Source organism: Pelodiscus sinensis, chromosome 1, assembly GCF_049634645.1.
Source record: "Pelodiscus sinensis isolate JC-2024 chromosome 1, ASM4963464v1, whole genome shotgun sequence".
Classification (NCBI taxonomy): domain Eukaryota; kingdom Metazoa; phylum Chordata; order Testudines; family Trionychidae; genus Pelodiscus; species Pelodiscus sinensis.
The window spans coordinates 238275769-238294450 of record NC_134711.1 but is presented as its reverse complement, the minus strand read 5'-3'; the positions used below and the strand labels follow the sequence as shown (position 1 = coordinate 238294450).

General features: G+C 42.0%; 1 protein-coding gene across 2 annotated transcripts in view; it reads right to left on the bottom strand.

Moving 5' to 3' along the window:
* Positions 1–1439: 1439 nt before the first annotated feature.
* The window catches only part of TUBGCP3 (tubulin gamma complex component 3), a 133054-nt gene continuing 115811 nt past the window's right edge, over positions 1440–18682 (bottom strand). The window contains exons 15-19 of one of the 2 annotated variants that reach the window (XM_075918547.1): positions 9053–9141; positions 8764–8895; positions 6979–7119; positions 5669–5785; positions 1440–4042 (exon numbers count right to left, since the gene is read on the bottom strand). In XM_075918547.1, the coding sequence (XP_075774662.1) occupies positions 3884–4042; positions 5669–5785; positions 6979–7119; positions 8764–8895; positions 9053–9141 (638 nt within the window). In that variant the 3' untranslated portion in view covers positions 1440–3883. The remainder of the gene's footprint in view (positions 4043–5668; positions 5786–6978; positions 7120–8763; positions 8896–9052; positions 9142–18682) is intronic. The other variant, XM_075918510.1, reaches the window with a different exon arrangement.

Below are 18682 nucleotides of genomic sequence, written 5' to 3'. Positions count from 1 at the left end.
AACATCATATAACCCTCTCCGAGAAGATGAACTGAGGCACAGGGCCAGATGAAGACAAATTGGAGATTTAGGCACACTATAACTAGGATTTCCTGGGGCATAACCAGGCAATCCATAGAGTGGAATTTGCCAAGGGGCTCCTTTCTTCAAGGGTGGGAAAGCAGCAAAATGAGATCCCTATTCTCACCAAGAACAGCAGGAGTGATTGTGCTATGGTACCCCAGTACTTACCTTGGTGTCCAGGATATATTGGCATGGGTGGGGAGACCAGAGACATCCTATGCTGGGATGGTGCTGAAAGAGGTTTTGGAATTAATATATAATTAAGATACTTGGAACAGTTCCCTGCTCTCAAAAGCTATTGTTCCATGCTGTCTACAAATTCAGGTCCTTGCATCAGTTACATACATTCTGGTCATGTTCTCAAGCCACAAATGTCAGTCCCTGTTAAGCATTTTATCTAAGGATATGTCTACACTTGCACCCTCTTTCGAGAGAGGGGTACAAATGCAGCTGAGCAAAATTGCAAATGAAGCGCGGATTTGAATTTCCCACGCTTCATTTGCATATTCCCGTTATGGCGCTATTTCGAAAAAAGAAAAGCTGTCTAGACCTGGTTATTTCGAAAGAAAACCCTTCTTCTGAAATAACCCTTATTCCTCCTACAACAAGGTTTACCAGTTATTTCGGAAGAAGAGCTTTTTTTCGAAATAACCGCATCTAGACAGCATTTCTTTTTTCGAAATAGTGCCATAACGCGAATATGCAAATGAAGTGTGGAAAATTCAAATCCGCGCTTTATTTGCAATTTCACTCAGCTGCATTTGCATCCCTCTCTCGAAAGAGGGGGCAAGTGCAGACATACTCTAACAGGGACTAGATAGCCTCATTGTGAGCATGTTGGAATTCAAAAATGTAAGTAGCAAGTCTGAGTGGGTAATAAACTGGCTCACTGGGGAGACAGGTGGGGATGTAACCTAAATTGTCAGGGGAAGAGGTATATTTGCAAGTCATTGTGAAATGGCAGTTGAAAAGAAGTGATTTGAATTGCAGAAGAGGACAGTGAACATACCCAGAAGGGGCATCAGAGTGGGACAAACAGAGGGGGAAATAGGATCCTCCAAGGTCAACACAACAAGCTCAGTTAAGCAAGATAGGAGGAGAACCAGGAAAGCAGAGTGAATCAAGGGCATCTACATAGATGAGAGCCTCAGTGAGGAAAGGAGCAATGGCTCACAGTGCTGAAGGAAGATAAAAGACACGAACTTGTCTATGGATGGAATAAATGCCTTTGTATACTTGGGAAAAAAGATTGTTATTAGGGCAGTTTAGGTGGAGTGAAGATGATGAAAACATGAGAAAGTTGAAAATGCAACAACAAAAATCCTTCCCAATACAGGGAGTCATTCAATTAACTTGAAAAACAACACATTTAAAATTGATGAAGGGCAGTATTTTTTCCACACAGTGCAGTTAATGTGATTTTGTTGCTACATTTAAGAAAAGGGGCTAGTCGAATTTATTTTTAAAAAATCAGATTTTTATATGCACAAAAATAATAGCCAGAGCGACAACAAGGATTTAAAAATCCCATGAGTTTTGTAAGGGATACAACTCTTTCTGCTTCAGGGCGTAAACCAGCCGTTAGCTAATAGGGATTAGGAAGAAACTGTCACTGTGGGTAAATAGAGTACTCTACAGTTAGGGGACAGCTTTCCTGGCAGGGCAATGTGCCTGTTTTGATGGTTTGCCCTCAGAGGTTAATTGAGCCTGGACATTTCCAAACAAATTGAAGAACACTGTTCCAGTCTCAGACCATTCTCCTGATGATTGAGTATCACTTTATACTGTACAAGACTCGTTTTCCATCAGTGCACTGGCCCTTAGATGTCTTAATCCACAGCTTTCTTCTCACAGATCACCCTGATCTGCAACAAATGAAGCAAGAGGGAAAAAACAACTAAAACATCAGTGGTGAAAGTTTCAGGATGAATCCGGCTGATTTTGTTGAAAATGCATGACATTTTACATTGTAGTTGGGAGGGAAGCGAAAAAGTGTGTCTGTCTCTACTTTAGAAGCCACAAGGTCTTGGTCAATTGATTTGTTTCAAGTTGACATGCTGATTAATTCACTATATTTCAAGTGCTTCCAGCTGTGGGGCAAAGCTACCGTTTAAGAAAAACCTGACGTTTAAGGCAGAATTGTGTTCACAGTCCAGAGCAATACTGAAAATGGAAAACATCTTACATCATCTTTGCTCAATCTTTAGCTGTCTCTTTCATGTACTGGAGCTAAATGACCTTTGTTCCACAACCTGTGATTAAGGCCCATGTTCCTCTTGGCTGATGACCTGCACAGCCTCCTTATCTGAAGGACCTTTCCCCATTGATACCACGATATAGACAGTGGAGGAACTTGAGTTGAAGCACCAGTGTTTAAAAGTAGGCAAGGCTGTTGCATGGCAGAGTGTTCTCATTGAGCAGTCCTCAACAATGAAATTTTTCTTCCCGCTTGATCCAAAGTAGCTCAAACTTGATAAACAAAGGAGCTTCACAGCATGCCATGTAGGCCGTTTCCCCAGATGTTCTGGGAGGGGAAAGGGAAAGAGGTTAGCTTTGGGGTACTTAATCAGGGTCACTGATCACATGGGTTGATTTGTTATGGAACTGAACGGTTGGAATTTGAGTGTAGTTATTTGTACATTACAACTTTTTGCAGAATTGCAAACTCTTAGTTTCTGAGAGCATACTAAGACCTGCTATGGATGGGGGTTTTGTAATTAAAAAAAGAAAATAAATGCCTATTGGTATACAGTTTACCCTTTTCCCATCTTCTCCAAAACCGTGTCACTTTCCAGTCACAAAAAAACCAGCAAAGTATTTGAAAGATAGTTGTGTTTTTATTCTTCTAAGCTTTTACTTGTGGAACATAATAAATGGATACTTGAATGACTTGATATAATGACATCTTTACAAAAACAATTTCCCCCTAACATCTGGACAGCAATATATAAATATTTACAATGGAAAAATAGGCAAGGAAAGAAATAAGTAGTCTTCATTATCCAAGTCAATTTCTTCTAGTCATCAGATTTTGAACACAAAATACTTCATTCACTTCTATCCATATATACACATTTCTTTACTTCACTTGGGACAGTACTGAGGTTTTAACTTCATTTTTTAGGATGTTATGTTATACATGTCACATCCGTTATGTTCCTGTAATTCACTTTTATGTTGTAGCAGAATTTGCCTGGAATAATAAATTAAAATTTTGAAAATGTTATCCTTGAACAGAGAAAAGAATTAAAAATGTATGTAAAGTTTACATACCAGGATACAAAGTTTCTCACACAAATACATCACAACACTGAAAATCAGTATAGTAAAATGTTTTTCTTTATAAGGATATTAGGTCTGGATCCAAATCTCTTGGCTTTAACAAAAGTAATATCCCAATAGAACAAATATATATAGAAAAAAATAACACCTTATTTTATTGTTAAAAAAGGAAACGGTGCCTTCTGAAACAAACTAAGATGTGATTTCCTGGAGACAAATGTAAGTTACAGTGAGGAGAGCTTAAAAAGCCCCAAATAAAATACTGTCTTCATTAAGAGGAAGATTTAGCAGATCAGTTGGAACAGTTTAAACCAGCCCATTTAATTTGGTAATATTACAAATGTCAATGTAAAAAACAAGACTTTTTTGCTTTCTGTCCTATAGTGTCACACAATCACATGACTGAAAACATATTGCCTGTAGAAATGGTAGACACCTATCGCATGCCATTTGGTTTTAGTATGTAGATGTTGACTGCCTTGTTCAATACCAGGTTTAACATTCTTCAGAAATCCAGGAACAGTCATTAGAAGTTGCTTCACATATGTGAGCTGCGTCTCCCTCTAGTGCCCAAAGACATACGAAGTCTTGGTTCTCTTGCTTTATAATGTTCATTAAAGTCCAATCTAAAGCTAAGAAATCGAAGGCTTTCATCAGAACTGGTTGTCAGTAAGATCAAAAACTGCTGCACAATACCCTGAAAAAAAAAAGTGAAAAAATAGGAGATTCATCAGAATGTACAGATGGTGTCATTCATTTGTAACACTATATTTTGACAAACTAATTATCTGAATGGTAGCACCATCATAAAAGGAATAGGGAATGCCAAAAGGAAGGGCAAGCAGAATGCTTATAACAAATCAAAATATATAGTATCAGGAGCTTTTGTGGGTAAGACCCACTTCATCAGATGAGCTGGAGTGGAAATAACAAAATCCAAGATACATATAACAGCAGAAGAAGTACCTGTCAATTGTAGGACCCATGTTAATGTACCTAGCTGTTGCCAGATACCCACAAATTGGTATTGCAAAAGATTGAGTGTGTTGAGTAAAGACATGCTGAACAGGTAATATAACAGCCAGAACAGCCGGTATAGACATAATACATCCTTACAAGCAGTAATGGTGGAACTACTTGTGGCAAAAAAATCTACGTGAGTTTTACTGTCTCAGGCCCACATCAGTCCTACAACAAAGCTAAATAAAATGCAGAGCATAATTCACATGGAGACAGAAGTTTCTTCTAATTTGTTTATTTTTATTTAGTATGCCTCCATTTAACATCTTGTATTTTGTCTAAAGTATTAAACATGTAAGAAAATATGAACAGCAGAATATGCATTAAAATGAAGAAGATATCAGCAAAATCTTCATCTAACTTTATAGATTTTATTTACTGGCCTTTGAGTAGCTAAATCTTAAAAATGCTGTCTTTATACTGCCCAGTGCTACTTTGCAGGGGTTTCAGAAAAGTACATGATGAGACATTTTATATGAGATTTGACAAGTAGACACAATAGAGCAAGATAAAACTGAAAATTTATCCTTGATGGTCAATTTCCTGACCTTCATAAATTGATAGAAGTGTGGCTCTAATGTCTTATGGTAGATGGCAGTAACATTAATTTCCTTTAAAAAAATCCGGTGGAATGCTTTGCTTGAAATGTAACTACTGGCTTCCTTGAGAAATAGTGCATTTGGAATAAAATGTAACTAATTAAGAGTAAGTCTGAATAATTCTCTTTTCACAGCATGTGACTCTGCATGCTTTCACTTAGCTGCTCATACACTACCCACTTTGACATCCCTAAAATGAGAACAGAAATTGACTGTTTCTTCTAGAGAATTATTTGGATAGTAATCATTTGCAAAGATTAAGAAGGTAAATGGAATGCAACTGGGATTATGTTGATTAAGATTACTTTAAAAAGATCTATTAAATCCATTATGAAACAAGTTTGAGACTTAACAGGAGAGACTCTCGCTGTATCAGGTAAGAAAGTACTTGCTTTGAATGCTCACACAGAACAGCTACTAGAAGTTCCCAAATGTCATCCACCTACAAACTATCAATTTTCCTAAGGTTGATGTTTTTCATGGAGCCACCTTTGAGTTAATTTAAACATATTTAAAAGTCAAGATATACTGTATTTAGGACTAGCTAACATGGATGTTTAAAAAAAAATCCAAATCATGGGACAGGTGAACATTCATATAGAAATTGCAGGTAGATTTGATTTTTAGAAACTCAAATGTATACAAAGTTGGCAAACTTATCCTCTTCGTTCATATTAAACAATCCTTATAAATGTGAAGATCACCTGATAGAAATGTGTAAGTATTCGCAGCTGTGAACACATTTTTGGTACAGACTCTTGAAACTCTCTAATCCTTTTGTTCTCTTCTTCCTCTTCGGATGCAGTTACTCCCCACTCACCCTAAGAACAAAGCGAGAGAGATGTTAAACCTCCCATTTATAAACTAGTCCAGTTGGTAGCTGGACCCATAAACTGACATGTTCATACACTGAAAATCATCATCATAGGCTACATATGCAGAGTCTTATATTGTGACTGCCAACTCTTCACATTGGTTATGAAATAAATATAAACTAACAAAGTTGATTGTATTATGAATCAACAAAGATGTCAAGTTATAAAACACTTGCCAAAAATTATTATATAAAAGTGATAAATAAGAATTCCACACGTTGTGTGTGTTTAGGAATGAGCTGGTTTCCTCACATGTCCACTCTTCCAACGGAACGTATATGTACGGTGGAAGGGGAAATTATTTGATTTTTAGGATGAGGAAAGACATTTTCCATCAGAGATCCAGAGCCGTAACTCTACTCCCCATTCTTCAGCCTGAACCAGCTCAAAAATGGCTTACTATCAAGACATGCTGAAAGACATTTTATTTAACCTATAGAGCATGTGGAAGTTGCTTATTCTCTTTGGGTGCATCTATACTGCACCATAGCTTGAAAGAACATACACAATTTGAGCTATGCAGATTGCGTATCTTATTTCAGTCTTATTTTGAAATAGCTTATTTCGTAATTATTTACTCCTTGTGGAATGAGGTTTATAGGGACATCGGAATACAGAGCCCATTATATTTTGAAATAACAGGCTTGCTGTGAAGTTGCGGGATAGCTATTTCAGGATACTCTGGTAGCCTGGCTATATTTTTAACTTTTGGCAAAATAACCTAACAACTTTGGATATTCATTTGATCTTTAAAAAAACCCATACACTTTAAATTAAAAAAATAAATTCTTTCATCTGTCTCAAATAATTGTGACCCATAATTAAAGCTATGATTATGTCACAGAAGACACAGAATCCTGATTTCCAGAGGCCTTCATGACATTTTCCATTTCAGCCCTATCACAGCAGGACTGGAGCTACCAGCTGCCACATGGGTCCCCCCACCCAGTTTCCAGCAGTGGGGTGGGAAGATGGGACCTTCCTTCTCTCCCCAGTTTGTCAGTTATTTTTGTAGCAAGAGTCAGGGACAAGTCACAGGCTTCCATGTAGTTTTGTATGACCGGTCCGTGAATTTTAACTAAAAAAAAAAAAAATCTTAGCTTTACCCATAATTCATCGTGCTGGCAGCCTTACTGTACCTCAAGTTCACGCTGTTTCTTTTTCTCTTCAAATTGCAACCTTCGCTGCAGCTCCTCCAAAGCAGCTCTGTACATTACATCTTGAGCATTCTGAAGCTCAATGATTTGGTCAAAAATGGCTCGAAGCTGGTTAAGAAGTGCCTGTGAAGATTGATAAGGAGGGTAAAAAAGGAGAAAATTCTGGACATAGCAGGATTTAAGAGCTACTGTTATGTTTGTTGTGGTTCCAAAGAATGATTAAGATGGAAACCAATTGGTAACTTTGAGCACAACTATGCAGAAAACCCAAATTCACAACAAAAAAATCCCCCCCCCCCAAAATCGAAACATTAATATATTTCTTACTAGAAACAATAAGGGCCAATCCATATTGCAACAGCAACATCCTCTGTTCCTGCATAGGCACCCCAAATGCAATCCAAGTGACCCACTTTTCTATCTTAAAATCATTACAATGGTTAAGAACATGGAAGGGGAAGAGTGGAGTAAAACAGATGGCCAATAGTCCACCATAGGTCCAAAATAATTTTGTTATTGCTACAGTAAGTCTGGAAGGAAAGCCAGGTCATTTTGCAGTTCCTGTTGGTTCTCCCACAAGATTCTTGTTTAATTCTTACCAATTGTACAGCTCTTACTAGCTGTGTAAAACAACTGCATTTTTACTTGAAGGGTTTTATTCTGGTATTGTCCTTCTCAAATTCAAATGCAGCTTTTCTGGCTAAGTGGCCCATCAAGGAAATAATTTTTTGTATTATAATAGTGCTTGGAAGCACTCAGGGTTATACAAAACAATATGGTTCCCACCCAAAGTGCTTACAATATAACCAAAGCAAGATACAACAAGTGGGTAGATTACACAATTGAAATGAATATGAGAGACGAGACGAGGGCAATGTAATGAGAAAAGGCATTTACACAGATCAAAAAGAAAAATCTGAAGTTTCTACTAGATCTATCTATCTATCTATCTATCGACAGATCCCCATAAGTATCATGGAAGAACAAGTCTTGAGAAGTTATCTGAAGGAGCAGAGAAGTGAGTTCACATTTTAGTCTGCAGAGGGTGTTCCACACATAAAAGGAGTCATTGAGGAAAGTCTGAAGATTCTCGTGGGAGAAGTGGATAAATGATGCAACAGATAGGAATCAGCATGTGCAGAAATGTGATAAGATACAAAAAAGATTTAAATTTTAGGAACTTAAAAGGTAAATACTAGAAGTAAAGCTGGTCAAAGCTTGACAACATTTCAGAAAGCCAGGAAAAATATTCAATACCAAAGTTACAATTTCTTTTCCTTTTTTCCCCAACTAGGTCTAATCAGAAGCTTGTGTTTGGTGTGGGAGAGGTGGGGCCGATAGCGGAGGCGACTCAAAGCTATGTGTATCATCAAACATGGTCAGAATGATGCTGGAGTGGGAGATGATGATACTCTGTGGACACTTGTCACTCAAGCCTCTGACCAGTGATATAGAAAGTTCAATGTTGGCCCTGCAAAGTTTAAATTAATGGCAAGACATCCTGGAGATGTTAGACTAGCCGAGATGCAGGGTGGGAGTGGTAGATCTGAGCCATTAGTTTGTAGTTGGTGGAAGACATGTAAGCAAAAGAGGTCACTTAAAGAAAGGGGTAGCTGGAGAAGAGGATTCAACGAAGGGAAGGTATACTGTACCTGTACCTGGGGGGAGAGGAGGACTCTATGAGCTACTATAATAAAAAACAATTTTATCATTTAAGCAGGAGCTGACATAACAAAGCTATGATTTTATACAAAGAAAAAGGCTTACTCTGGAGTCACTGTCTAACAAACAGCGAGAGATGATTGTGTCCAGGAATACTTCGTGAGCAGCGATGATGTGGTCCAAGTCCTGTGCTTGTTGGACCTTGTTCCAAAGCTCATCCCATGAGCATTCAAGTACCTAGAAAATAAGGATTCAGGGCTGAGCTGTTTTATATTTGATAGATTATATAGTTACTCTTCTACTCTAAACAGAAGACACAACAGAAGTCACCTCAGTTATTAAATGTGACTATACTCCCTTTTCAACAACAACAAAATAGATGGATAAAATGTACCTCAAATGTAATGTAATACTGCATTTGATGTATGAAATGGACCATTTCTGATGCCAGAACGTGACACTGATGCAGCACCCCAGAAAGCTCTGTAAAAAAAACCCAGAGTTTCTATGTTAAAAGAAAAGGACAGAAACACAAGAGCCAGCATATTAATATTGCTTTATTCAACATATTAAGTACACTAGAGTAAAAGTTATTGGTCTTCATCATTAGATTTAATACTAGATAGTAAGAGTTGAGCAAAAATCTCTCTAATGCAGTGGTCTCCAACTTTTTTACATCCAAGATCACTTTTTAAATGTCAGAACAAACCAAGATCTACTGCCCCATCCTACCCTCAAAATCCCACCCCCTCCTTGAAGCCGCACCCTCTGTTCTCCTCCTCTCCATCACTTGCTATCCCCAGCCCTTATACACTCTCAGGGTATGGCTACACTGCAGGTTTTTTTTTTTTTTTCCCCCAAAACTGGGCCAAATGTCAAAAAAAAAAAAAAAAAAAAAAAAAAAAAACCCTTCTTTCGGAAGCTCCCTTATTCCTCATGGAACGAGGAATATAGGTGTTACTGAAAGAGCATGTTTGCTGTTCCGCTAAAAAAAGCAGAAAAACAAACGTGTTCCTGGACGTGGAAGAGTTTTTCCGGGATGCCTCTGGAATCCCCGGAAAAAATTCTGCAGTCTAGCCATACCCTCACAGGGTGGTGACAGGATGTGTGGGCTCTGGGGTGGGAATGAGGGATTTGGGTGTGGGAAGGGGTAAGAGGTGCAAGGTCTGTGAGGGAATTTGGATGCAGGAGGAGGTGGAGAAGGGGATGCTGGCTTGAGGAGAGGGCTCCAGGATGGGGAGTGTTGGGATTGGGTGAGGGTGCAGGAGTTTGGGTTGGAGTATGTGAGGGGCTCAGGGCAGGGAAGTTGGGAGTAAGATGGGCAGTGTGTGGATGGTGCAGGAGTGTTGTGGCAGAAGACTGAGGATGTGGAGGTGCAGGAGTTTGGGGATGTGAGAGGCTCAGGACAGGGGGTTCCACTATATGATAGGCTCAGATCTAGAGTCGTGGGGGAGGATACAAGAGTATTATAATGCTGCGGCTAGATGGGGGCTTGGCCCCAATTGGGGGTTTGTTGGCCAGGCTTAATTTTTAAATAAAATATGTCAAACACAAAAAGTTTCAGCATTGTCTTTATTTATGAGAAGGGCGGGGAACCTGTTTTGAGTCAGCGGTCACTGACCCACAGAAAAGTCAGTTGGGGCCACACAAGTGAGATGCAAAAAGTAACTCCTCCAAACCCCCCGCCCCCACCTCACTAATGTGGCCCCAACTGTGGTGGTGGTGGGAGCAGAGGACATGCTACTGGGGAAGGGTGCTAGTGGGTTCTGTGGCAGGGGACAGGGTTCTGCAGCAGGGGATGGGGTGCCAGTGGGGACAAGGGGCAGGGGAAAGGGTGCCAGTGGGTTCTACTGCAGTGGAAAGGGTGCCAGTGGGTTCTGGTGTAGGGGACAGGGAGTCCCCAGCACGCGCCTCATCCAGGGACAACTCCTTGCCAGAGGAGGAAAGTCCGGTCGCACGTCTCCTCTCGGAGTCCTCTCCTTCTCCCCTCCTACCCCGTAGAGGGAAGTCCAGGCGTGCGCCTCTTCACAGGACTTCTAACCCCTCCTCCCCCACTGCACGGAAAAGGGAAGCCCCGGCACATGCCTCCTCTGGGGACTCCTACCCCCCTCTTCCCCCCCGCGCAGAAAGTCCCCAGTGCGCCACAGGCCTGCTTTGTGGTACGGTGCCGGCTGTCTGGGGAAGGGGGAGCAGCCTGCGCACTTCCTCAAACCCCAGAAGTGGCGCACAGCTGCTGGACTTCTGTCCAACCTGCAGGAAGCCAGCACTACCTCCCTTGTTGCTGGAGGTAGGTAGTGGGGCTTCTTCGGGATGGGAGGAAGTGTGTGTGGGGGGGGAGGGTCCCCAACACCTCGTGATCGACTAGTCGGGGCTTCCCGATCGACCCATCGGGTTGGTGACCACAGCTCTAATGAATTTCTATGCATTGCAAGACAAACAAGGAACCAGCTGTCTATCATACGGTGTATTAGGACTTTGCAGTATGTCAAAGCCTTTTGCTTCTCAAATCCACTAAGTTCCTGCATGACCTTCAATAAATCACTAAAGCTAGGTCTAGACTACGGGGCTTTATCGGAAACAGCTACCCAAACTGCGCTCTACAATTTGCGTAGCTTTTTCAGATCGCTTTTGCAAAAGAGGCTTTTCCACCATTTGCCACAGTCTAGACAGGGTCAAATGGTGAAAAAGCCTCCTCTTTCGGCAGAGCCCTTATGCCTCGTGAAACTAAGTGTACAGGGCTCCCCAAAAGAGTGCATTTGCTCTTCTGTGAAAAAAAGCAGAAGAGTTAACGCATTCCTTGGATACAGTCTAGTACAGTGGTCTACAACCTTTTTAACCACAAGATCACTTTTTCAATTTAAGTACAATGTAAGATCTACCTCAAACCCAAATACCCTTGCCCCCACTTCCTTCCCACTCCTTTTTGAGGCCCTGCCCTTGTTCCACTCCTTCTCTGAGGCTTCAGCCCGCTCACTCCATTCCCTCTCCTCCCTGAATCTCATTTGCTTTCACCAGGCTGGGGTAGGGGGCTGCAGTGCAGGTTCTGGTCCAAGGAGTTTGGAGTGTGGGTGGGGAAGGCATTTGGGTGCAGGGGGACTCACATCTGGGGCAGGAGGTTGGGTGCAGGAAGAAGTTCAGGACTGGGACAAGGATTCAGGAAGCAGGCTCTGGCGGGGCATTGTTTAACTGAGATGGCTTCCTGGTGGTGGAGCAGTGGGGTTAAGGCAGGTTTACACCTGTCCTGGCCCTGCATCACTCCTGAAAGCAGCTGGCAGGTACAGCAGTGGCTCCATGTGCTGCCCCTCATCTACAGGCACTGAGCCCATAGCTTCTACAGGCCAGTTCCCCATTACTGATCAATGGGAGCTGCAGGAGTGGTGTCTGCAGGCAAAGACAGGACGTGGAGACCCCCTGCTCTGCCTTTTCAGGGGCTGCAGGGACATGCCAGCCATGTCCAGGAGCAGCAATTGCCACAGAGATAATTACTCCAGCCACAACAGGTTAGGTATTTAGAACTCACTGCTCAAAGAATTATATGCAAGTAAAAGAGCTAAATGAAAATTATGAAATGCACAGACCAGTCAAAAACCTGAAATAACCCACTTTGCAAGCAGTAAAAGTAACAACAACCCCTCATATATGTGTTGGGTCAAGAGATGAGAGGGAAGGACAGTGTGTGTTTGTGAGAATGACAGAGACACAGTGTGTGAAAGTGACAGATTTGCATTGCCAAGCTCCCTCCATCCCCTTCTCTCTGTGTGGAGACTGGGTACAGAAGTGGGAAGAGGAGGGACACCCTGACATCAGCATCTCCCCTCTTCTTCCTCCCACAACCTGCACAGAAAGCAGGAGGTTCCCATGGGGGAAGCTCCAAGGCAAAAGGCTGGAGCAGCATGACGGGGTGGAAGGGCAACTGAATTGCCAGCACTTGGCCAGGAAGCTATCAAACCAGTCAGGATCACCTGTTAGAAGCTCCAAGACCTACTGGTAGATCCCGATCTACTAGTTGGTGACCACTGGTCTAGTGTCTCACTGCCTCAACTGCCCATCTGTAAAATAGGAGTAGCAGCACCTCTCTACCATGCCAGGTAGTTGTGAGAATAAAATACATAAAAGACTGAGATCAGGGGTGTCCAAACTTTTTTCAAAGAGGGCCAGATTTGATGAAGTGAACATGCGTGAGGGCCGACCATTTTGCCTGACATTCTTTGAACCATTAAAATTAAATGCAAATTAACTATTTTATGCAAAGTTTATTGCAAACGGCATACTTTTCATTTCGTCACATGGATGACAAATCTAAACAGGTGTTAAATCACTCTGCCTTTCATATCCGAAGGCCTGATGAAAAAAAAATCCAGGAAGCTGAAATATATGTCAGGAACATTGTAAAGTACATTACATATTATTGGTAATAAAGGTTGTCTGTCAACTTTTAAGTTCAAAAAATATGAACAGGAACATAACACCAAGTATATATGTTGTGTCCAAATATATTTATAACTGATTTAGACCAACTGACATTAACTGAGATTTTACAATGTATTTATCTCAATACATATGGATTCGTTGGGGGCCATAAAAGATAGATATTGCCAAATTACCTGTGGGGCCGTATTAAACAGGAACATGGGCCGCAATTGGCCCGCGGGCCGGACTTTGGACATGCCTGACTGAGATGTTTAGATACTACCCAAATAGGATTATACAAGTAATGTAGATAAAGAAATTACATTTCATTAACTGCAAGGTGATCATGCCATCAAGAAGAATCTGAAGCACTGAAATGAGTTTAGGACAAGTTCGGACTGTGGTGGTGGGTTGGTTTTTTTATTTGTTTTTATCACTTTGTGATCTTATACAAATCGTCAAAAGATTTGAAGGTCTACCAATAAGTACCATTTCTGGTTCTTCCCTCTTAATTTCTTTGTACACAAACTATTCCTAGCACATTATGTCAGCTAACAGGAGAGTTTGGAGAGGGAGTTCTCCAGGTAAAAGAGGAGTACAAATGGGACCCTTGTGGTAAGTGGCTGTCTGGAGTGTGTGTTTGTGTGGGGGGGGAGTTATTTGCAGTGTGCTGAGCTTGTGTTTGTCTGGTTGGTTTGTTTGTTTGAAGGAGCTTCTAAAAGGTTTGAAATCTAGAAGCCTCTGTTAATTGGCTGAGCCTCAGTCAGGGGGAGGGGCTACCAGAGCTATATAAGCCTGTGACTCAGCGACCAGGGAGAGTGTGACCAGGAACAGCTAACAGGAGAGTTTGGAGAGGGAGTTTTAGAGGGCACTAGTGACTTCTGACCTTCTTTAAAACATAACTATTAGAATAATCTATATTCCAGAGGTTTAAAAAGAATCCCAGTTTATACTTAAACTTATTCGTTAGAAAAATGGAGACAGAAGCCCAGCAGGAGAGTGGGGGCTATCCTGTTTATTGTGTCAAGTGTAACATATATGATTACCTGCCCTGTGGGCGGGTGGCGTATGTGTGCACCCGTTGCAAGGAGCTCCTGACCCTCAGAGACCGAGTTCGGGCTTTGGAGGCCAGGATGGCTGAACTGGAGGAGCTAAGGGAGGTAGAGAGCTATGTTGATGATACTTTCCGGGACACTGTAGTACTGTCCCACCTCCAGTCTGAGAGCCCCAGTGCTCTTAAGGAGGATGAAAGTCTCAAGGGAACAGAGCATTCAATGGGAGCAGAGGGAAACCATCCCGTAGTTGGGACCCGCCTCCCAGAAGATGTTGCGGTATCCTCTCGCACTGAGGATACCTCTGGGGGTGCGGTGGGGAATGCCAGTTAGGAAGAGGCAGGTGTTAGGAGTGGGTGATTCGATGGTTAGAAACATAGATAGTTGGGTTTGTGATGACCGGGAGAACCGTATGGTCACTTGCCTGTCTGGTGCAAAGGTTGCGGATCTCTCGAGGCATCTAGACAGACTTATGTGTAGTGCTGGGGAGGAGCCGGTGGACATGGTACATGTAGGTACCAATGACATAGGGAAGGGTAGCAGAGATGTCCTGGATGCCAAATTTAGGCTGCTAGGAAAGAGACTGAAATCCAGGACCTCTATGGTGGCATTCTCAGAAATGCTTCCAGTTCCATTCGCAGGGCCAGGTAGGCAGGCGGAGCTTCAGAGTCTCAATGCGTGGATGAGACGATGGTGTAGGGAAGAGGGGATTAGATTTATTAGGAACTGGGGACACTTTTGGGAGAGGGGGAGCCTATACAGGAAAGATGGGCTCCACCTAAACCAGGGTGGAACCAGACTGCTGGCACTAAACATTAAAAAGGCTGTAGAGCAGTTTTTAAACTAAGAGATGGGGGAAAGCCGATTGGTGCGGAGATGCACATAAATTGGAGAGAGACTTCTCTTAGAGGAGAATCCATTGATAGAGATTCCCTAAGCTGTAGTCAGAAAAAACGGAGGGGAGAGGACAAACTATGGGCCAGAGCAGACAAACAACCGCATACAAAGGAATCCAATGCATCAGGGAAGGGCAGACAAATAAGCAGTGGCAAATTTTTAAAGTGCTTGTACACAAATGCTAGGAGTCTGACTAATAAGATGGGTGAACTAGAGTACCTCGTATTAAATGAGGAGATTGACATAATAGGCATCACCGAAACCTGGTGGAATGAGGAAAATCTGTGGGACACAATCATACCGGGATATAAAATATATAGAAAGGATAGAGCAGGCCGGCTGGGTGGAGGAGTGGCACTGTATTTGAAAGATAATGTAGAATCAAATGAAATAAAAATATTAAGTGAATCAACATGTTCAATAGAATCACTATGGATAGTAATTCCATGCTCCAATAATAAGAAATTAGCAGTAGGGATATATTACCGACCACTTGACCAGGACAGCGATACTGACATTGAAATGCTAAGGGAGATTAGAGAGGCTACCAAAATAAAGAACTCTGTAATAATGGGGGATTTTAATTACCCCCATATTGACTGGATCCATGTCACCTCAGGAAGAGAAGCTGAGATAAAATTTCTCAATGGCTTAAATGACTGCTTCTTGGAGCAGCTGATACAGGAACCCACCAGGGGAGAGGCAATTCTCGATTTAGTCCTGAGTGGAGTGCAGGATCAGGTCCAGGATACAACCGTTACAGGACCGCTTGGGAATAGTGACCATAATATAATAACATTCAACATTCCTGTGGTGGGAAGAACACCTCAGCAGTCCAGCACTCTGGCATTTAATTTCAAAAAGGGGAATTACACAAAAATGAGGAGGTTTGTTAAACAGAAATTAAAAGGCACAGTGACTAGGGCCAAATCCCTGAAAGCTGCATGGAAACTTTTTAAAGACACCATAATAGAGGCCCAACTTAAATGTATACCCCAAATTAAAAAGCATAGCAAGAGACCTAAAAAAGAGTCACCGTGGCTTAACCACCATGTAAAAGAAGCAGTGAGGGACAAAAAGGTATCTTTTAAGAAGTGGAAGTCCAATCCTAGTGAGATAAATAGAAAAGAACATAAACACTGTCAAATCAAGTGTAAAAATGTAGTAAGAAAAGCAAAAAAAGATTTTGAGGAACAGCTAGCCAAAAACTCAAAAAGAAATAACAAAATGTTTTTTTAAGTACATTAGAAGCAGGAAGCCTGCTAAAAAACCTGTGGGTCCCCTAGATGATCGAGCTATAAAAGGAACAATCAAGGACGATAAAGCCATTGCGGAGAAACTAAATGATTTCTTTGCTTCAGTCTTCACGGCTGAGGATGTTGGGGAGATTCCTGAATCTGCACCGTCCTTTGCACAAGGAGACTGACCCTAGACAGCCTGCAACAAAGCCTGACCCAAAGCACTGGGAGGAGGTACTCAGGAGGGGTTGGGAAAGTGGCCCAGAGAGGGGCCACTGTTCCCTGGGGCAAGAGCCAGGCCTCGCAATCCTCTCGGGTCTACCCCCGCCATAGGGCCCTGGGCTGGACCCTGGAGCAAGTGGGTAGGACTGGGTTCCCCCCAACCCTCTCCTGGCTGGTGGGCTGCCTGCAAGAAACAGGAGATGGCCCTGTGGTCTAATGTAGGGACTGACCTCCCATACCCTGGATGAAAAGTGCTCAGATAGCGGGGTACCCTTGCCTTCATGGCTGTGAAAGCCTCTGAGGCACATGAAGAAAACCCCACCAAGAAGCGCAGAACCCAGGGGCTTAGCCCCAAACGACCACTATCTATCTATCTATCTATCTATCTATCTAGAGAGAGAGAGAGAGAGAGAGACACACACACACACTCACTCACTAGTAACACTGTGTCAGTTAATTTCTAAGTTATCGTCTGCAAAAAAATTACAAGTTTTCAGGTACCTAAAGTAGCTTCTGGAATGGAATCAGTGGTTGCAGCAGCAGCCCTCCCCCCAAAACCTGAAATGGTGCCCATTGGCCTTCAGTTAGAACTTCCCCAGTTGTTTCCCCTCACACTTAAATGAGTGGCGCTCCAACTCAGATACCTTCACTATTCACATGAGTGACTGCAAGCCACGGGGAGGAAGTGGCCTGACATATCAGGTACTTGTCCATTTAGGGTTAGGTCAAAATCAATAATCAATAATAAACCAACACTTATTAGGTAGCCAGTATGGAGCCAAAAATACAGTTGTGCACTCCCAGAAAGATATGCACTATAAAAAGAGCACTGACAAGTTCAAATTCAAAATCAGCTTCAAACTTCTGAATAGAAAGATCTAGCCACACATAGAACACAATATGTGGTTTAAGCTAGACGTGACAAAGGTATGACTAATCCATTCAAATCTGGAAAGAAAAAGAAAAAGAAAAAGAAAAAGAAAAAGAAAAAAAGAAAAGGTAGTTTCCTGGATATAAATAGATTAAATAAAGCTGTTCTAGCCAAAACTGCTAATGTGCTCTTTTAACAGCTGAAAGTCCAACCAGACTTCTAGATTGTTCACCTGCCCCACAAATGTAAAGCGAAAGCAACCAAAGAGGGACAAATATGGATCCCTGCTCTCCCAACAATCATTTTAATCTTCCCTGGATTGAGTATTTTGTATTTCTCACATAAACAAATCAGAGAATGTATAACACAACACTATCAAACAGCAATCAACTAAAATCAGACTTCTAAGGACTAACACATACCATCTTCTTTAAAATTAGACATAAGAAAGAGACTATATTGTATAAACAACCCAAATAAAACAAAAGTTCTTTAGCTCTGTAGACGGGAAATGCACTCTGCCAGAAAAACCATTTGTAATTTGCTACTGCCCTCTAAAGGTTGTTTTAAGAATTTCAACTTTGTAGTTTTGATGAGTCAAAACAAATGTTTTAAATACATCTTTGAACTGAACATTGCAAAAATAGCCACAAGATGCTGATATTAATCTGAATAAGAGAAAAAGTGTTTTGTTTTTTTAAAAAACCAACCCTGTAGATTTTCTACCTAACATGCAGTGAAGCGGTACTAGTTCAGAGTAGGTATGTAAAATCCCATTTAAAATTTTAATCAAACTGTATGTTTAACCGCCAAACTGGCCCACCACAGCACACGGGAGCTCGCCAGACCGTAGGCTGTGCTGGCCAGGCTGGGCCAAGCCCACTGCAAGTAGGCGGCTACTCTAGTTGGGCCAGGCAAAGCCCGCTACACCACACTGCGGGCTGGGGGCTGCTCCAGTTGTGCACTGCTTAACTGATTACACCAGTAAGCATGTTAGTAAGGTAAAAGCTTACCAAACTACCTGGTTAACTTTTTAAATCCCTAGTTCAGCGTAAGAGACGGTTACTCACTTCGTGCAGTAACGGAGGTTCTTCAAGATGATTGATCCTGTGGGTGGTCCACTTTAGATCTTGCAATGCTGTTTCACATCTTGATGGATATTAACAGTAGCAGTGGCCTCTGGTATGTTGCACATGTGAAGCAGATGGCACACACGGTGCTGCTACATGCATGTGTGGCAATCGTCCCTTCATTTCCTTCTCTGCTCTGGAAGGACAACTCCTCCGAAGCATAGGGGAGGAACGGCAGGTGGTGGAGCACCGATAGGGACAACC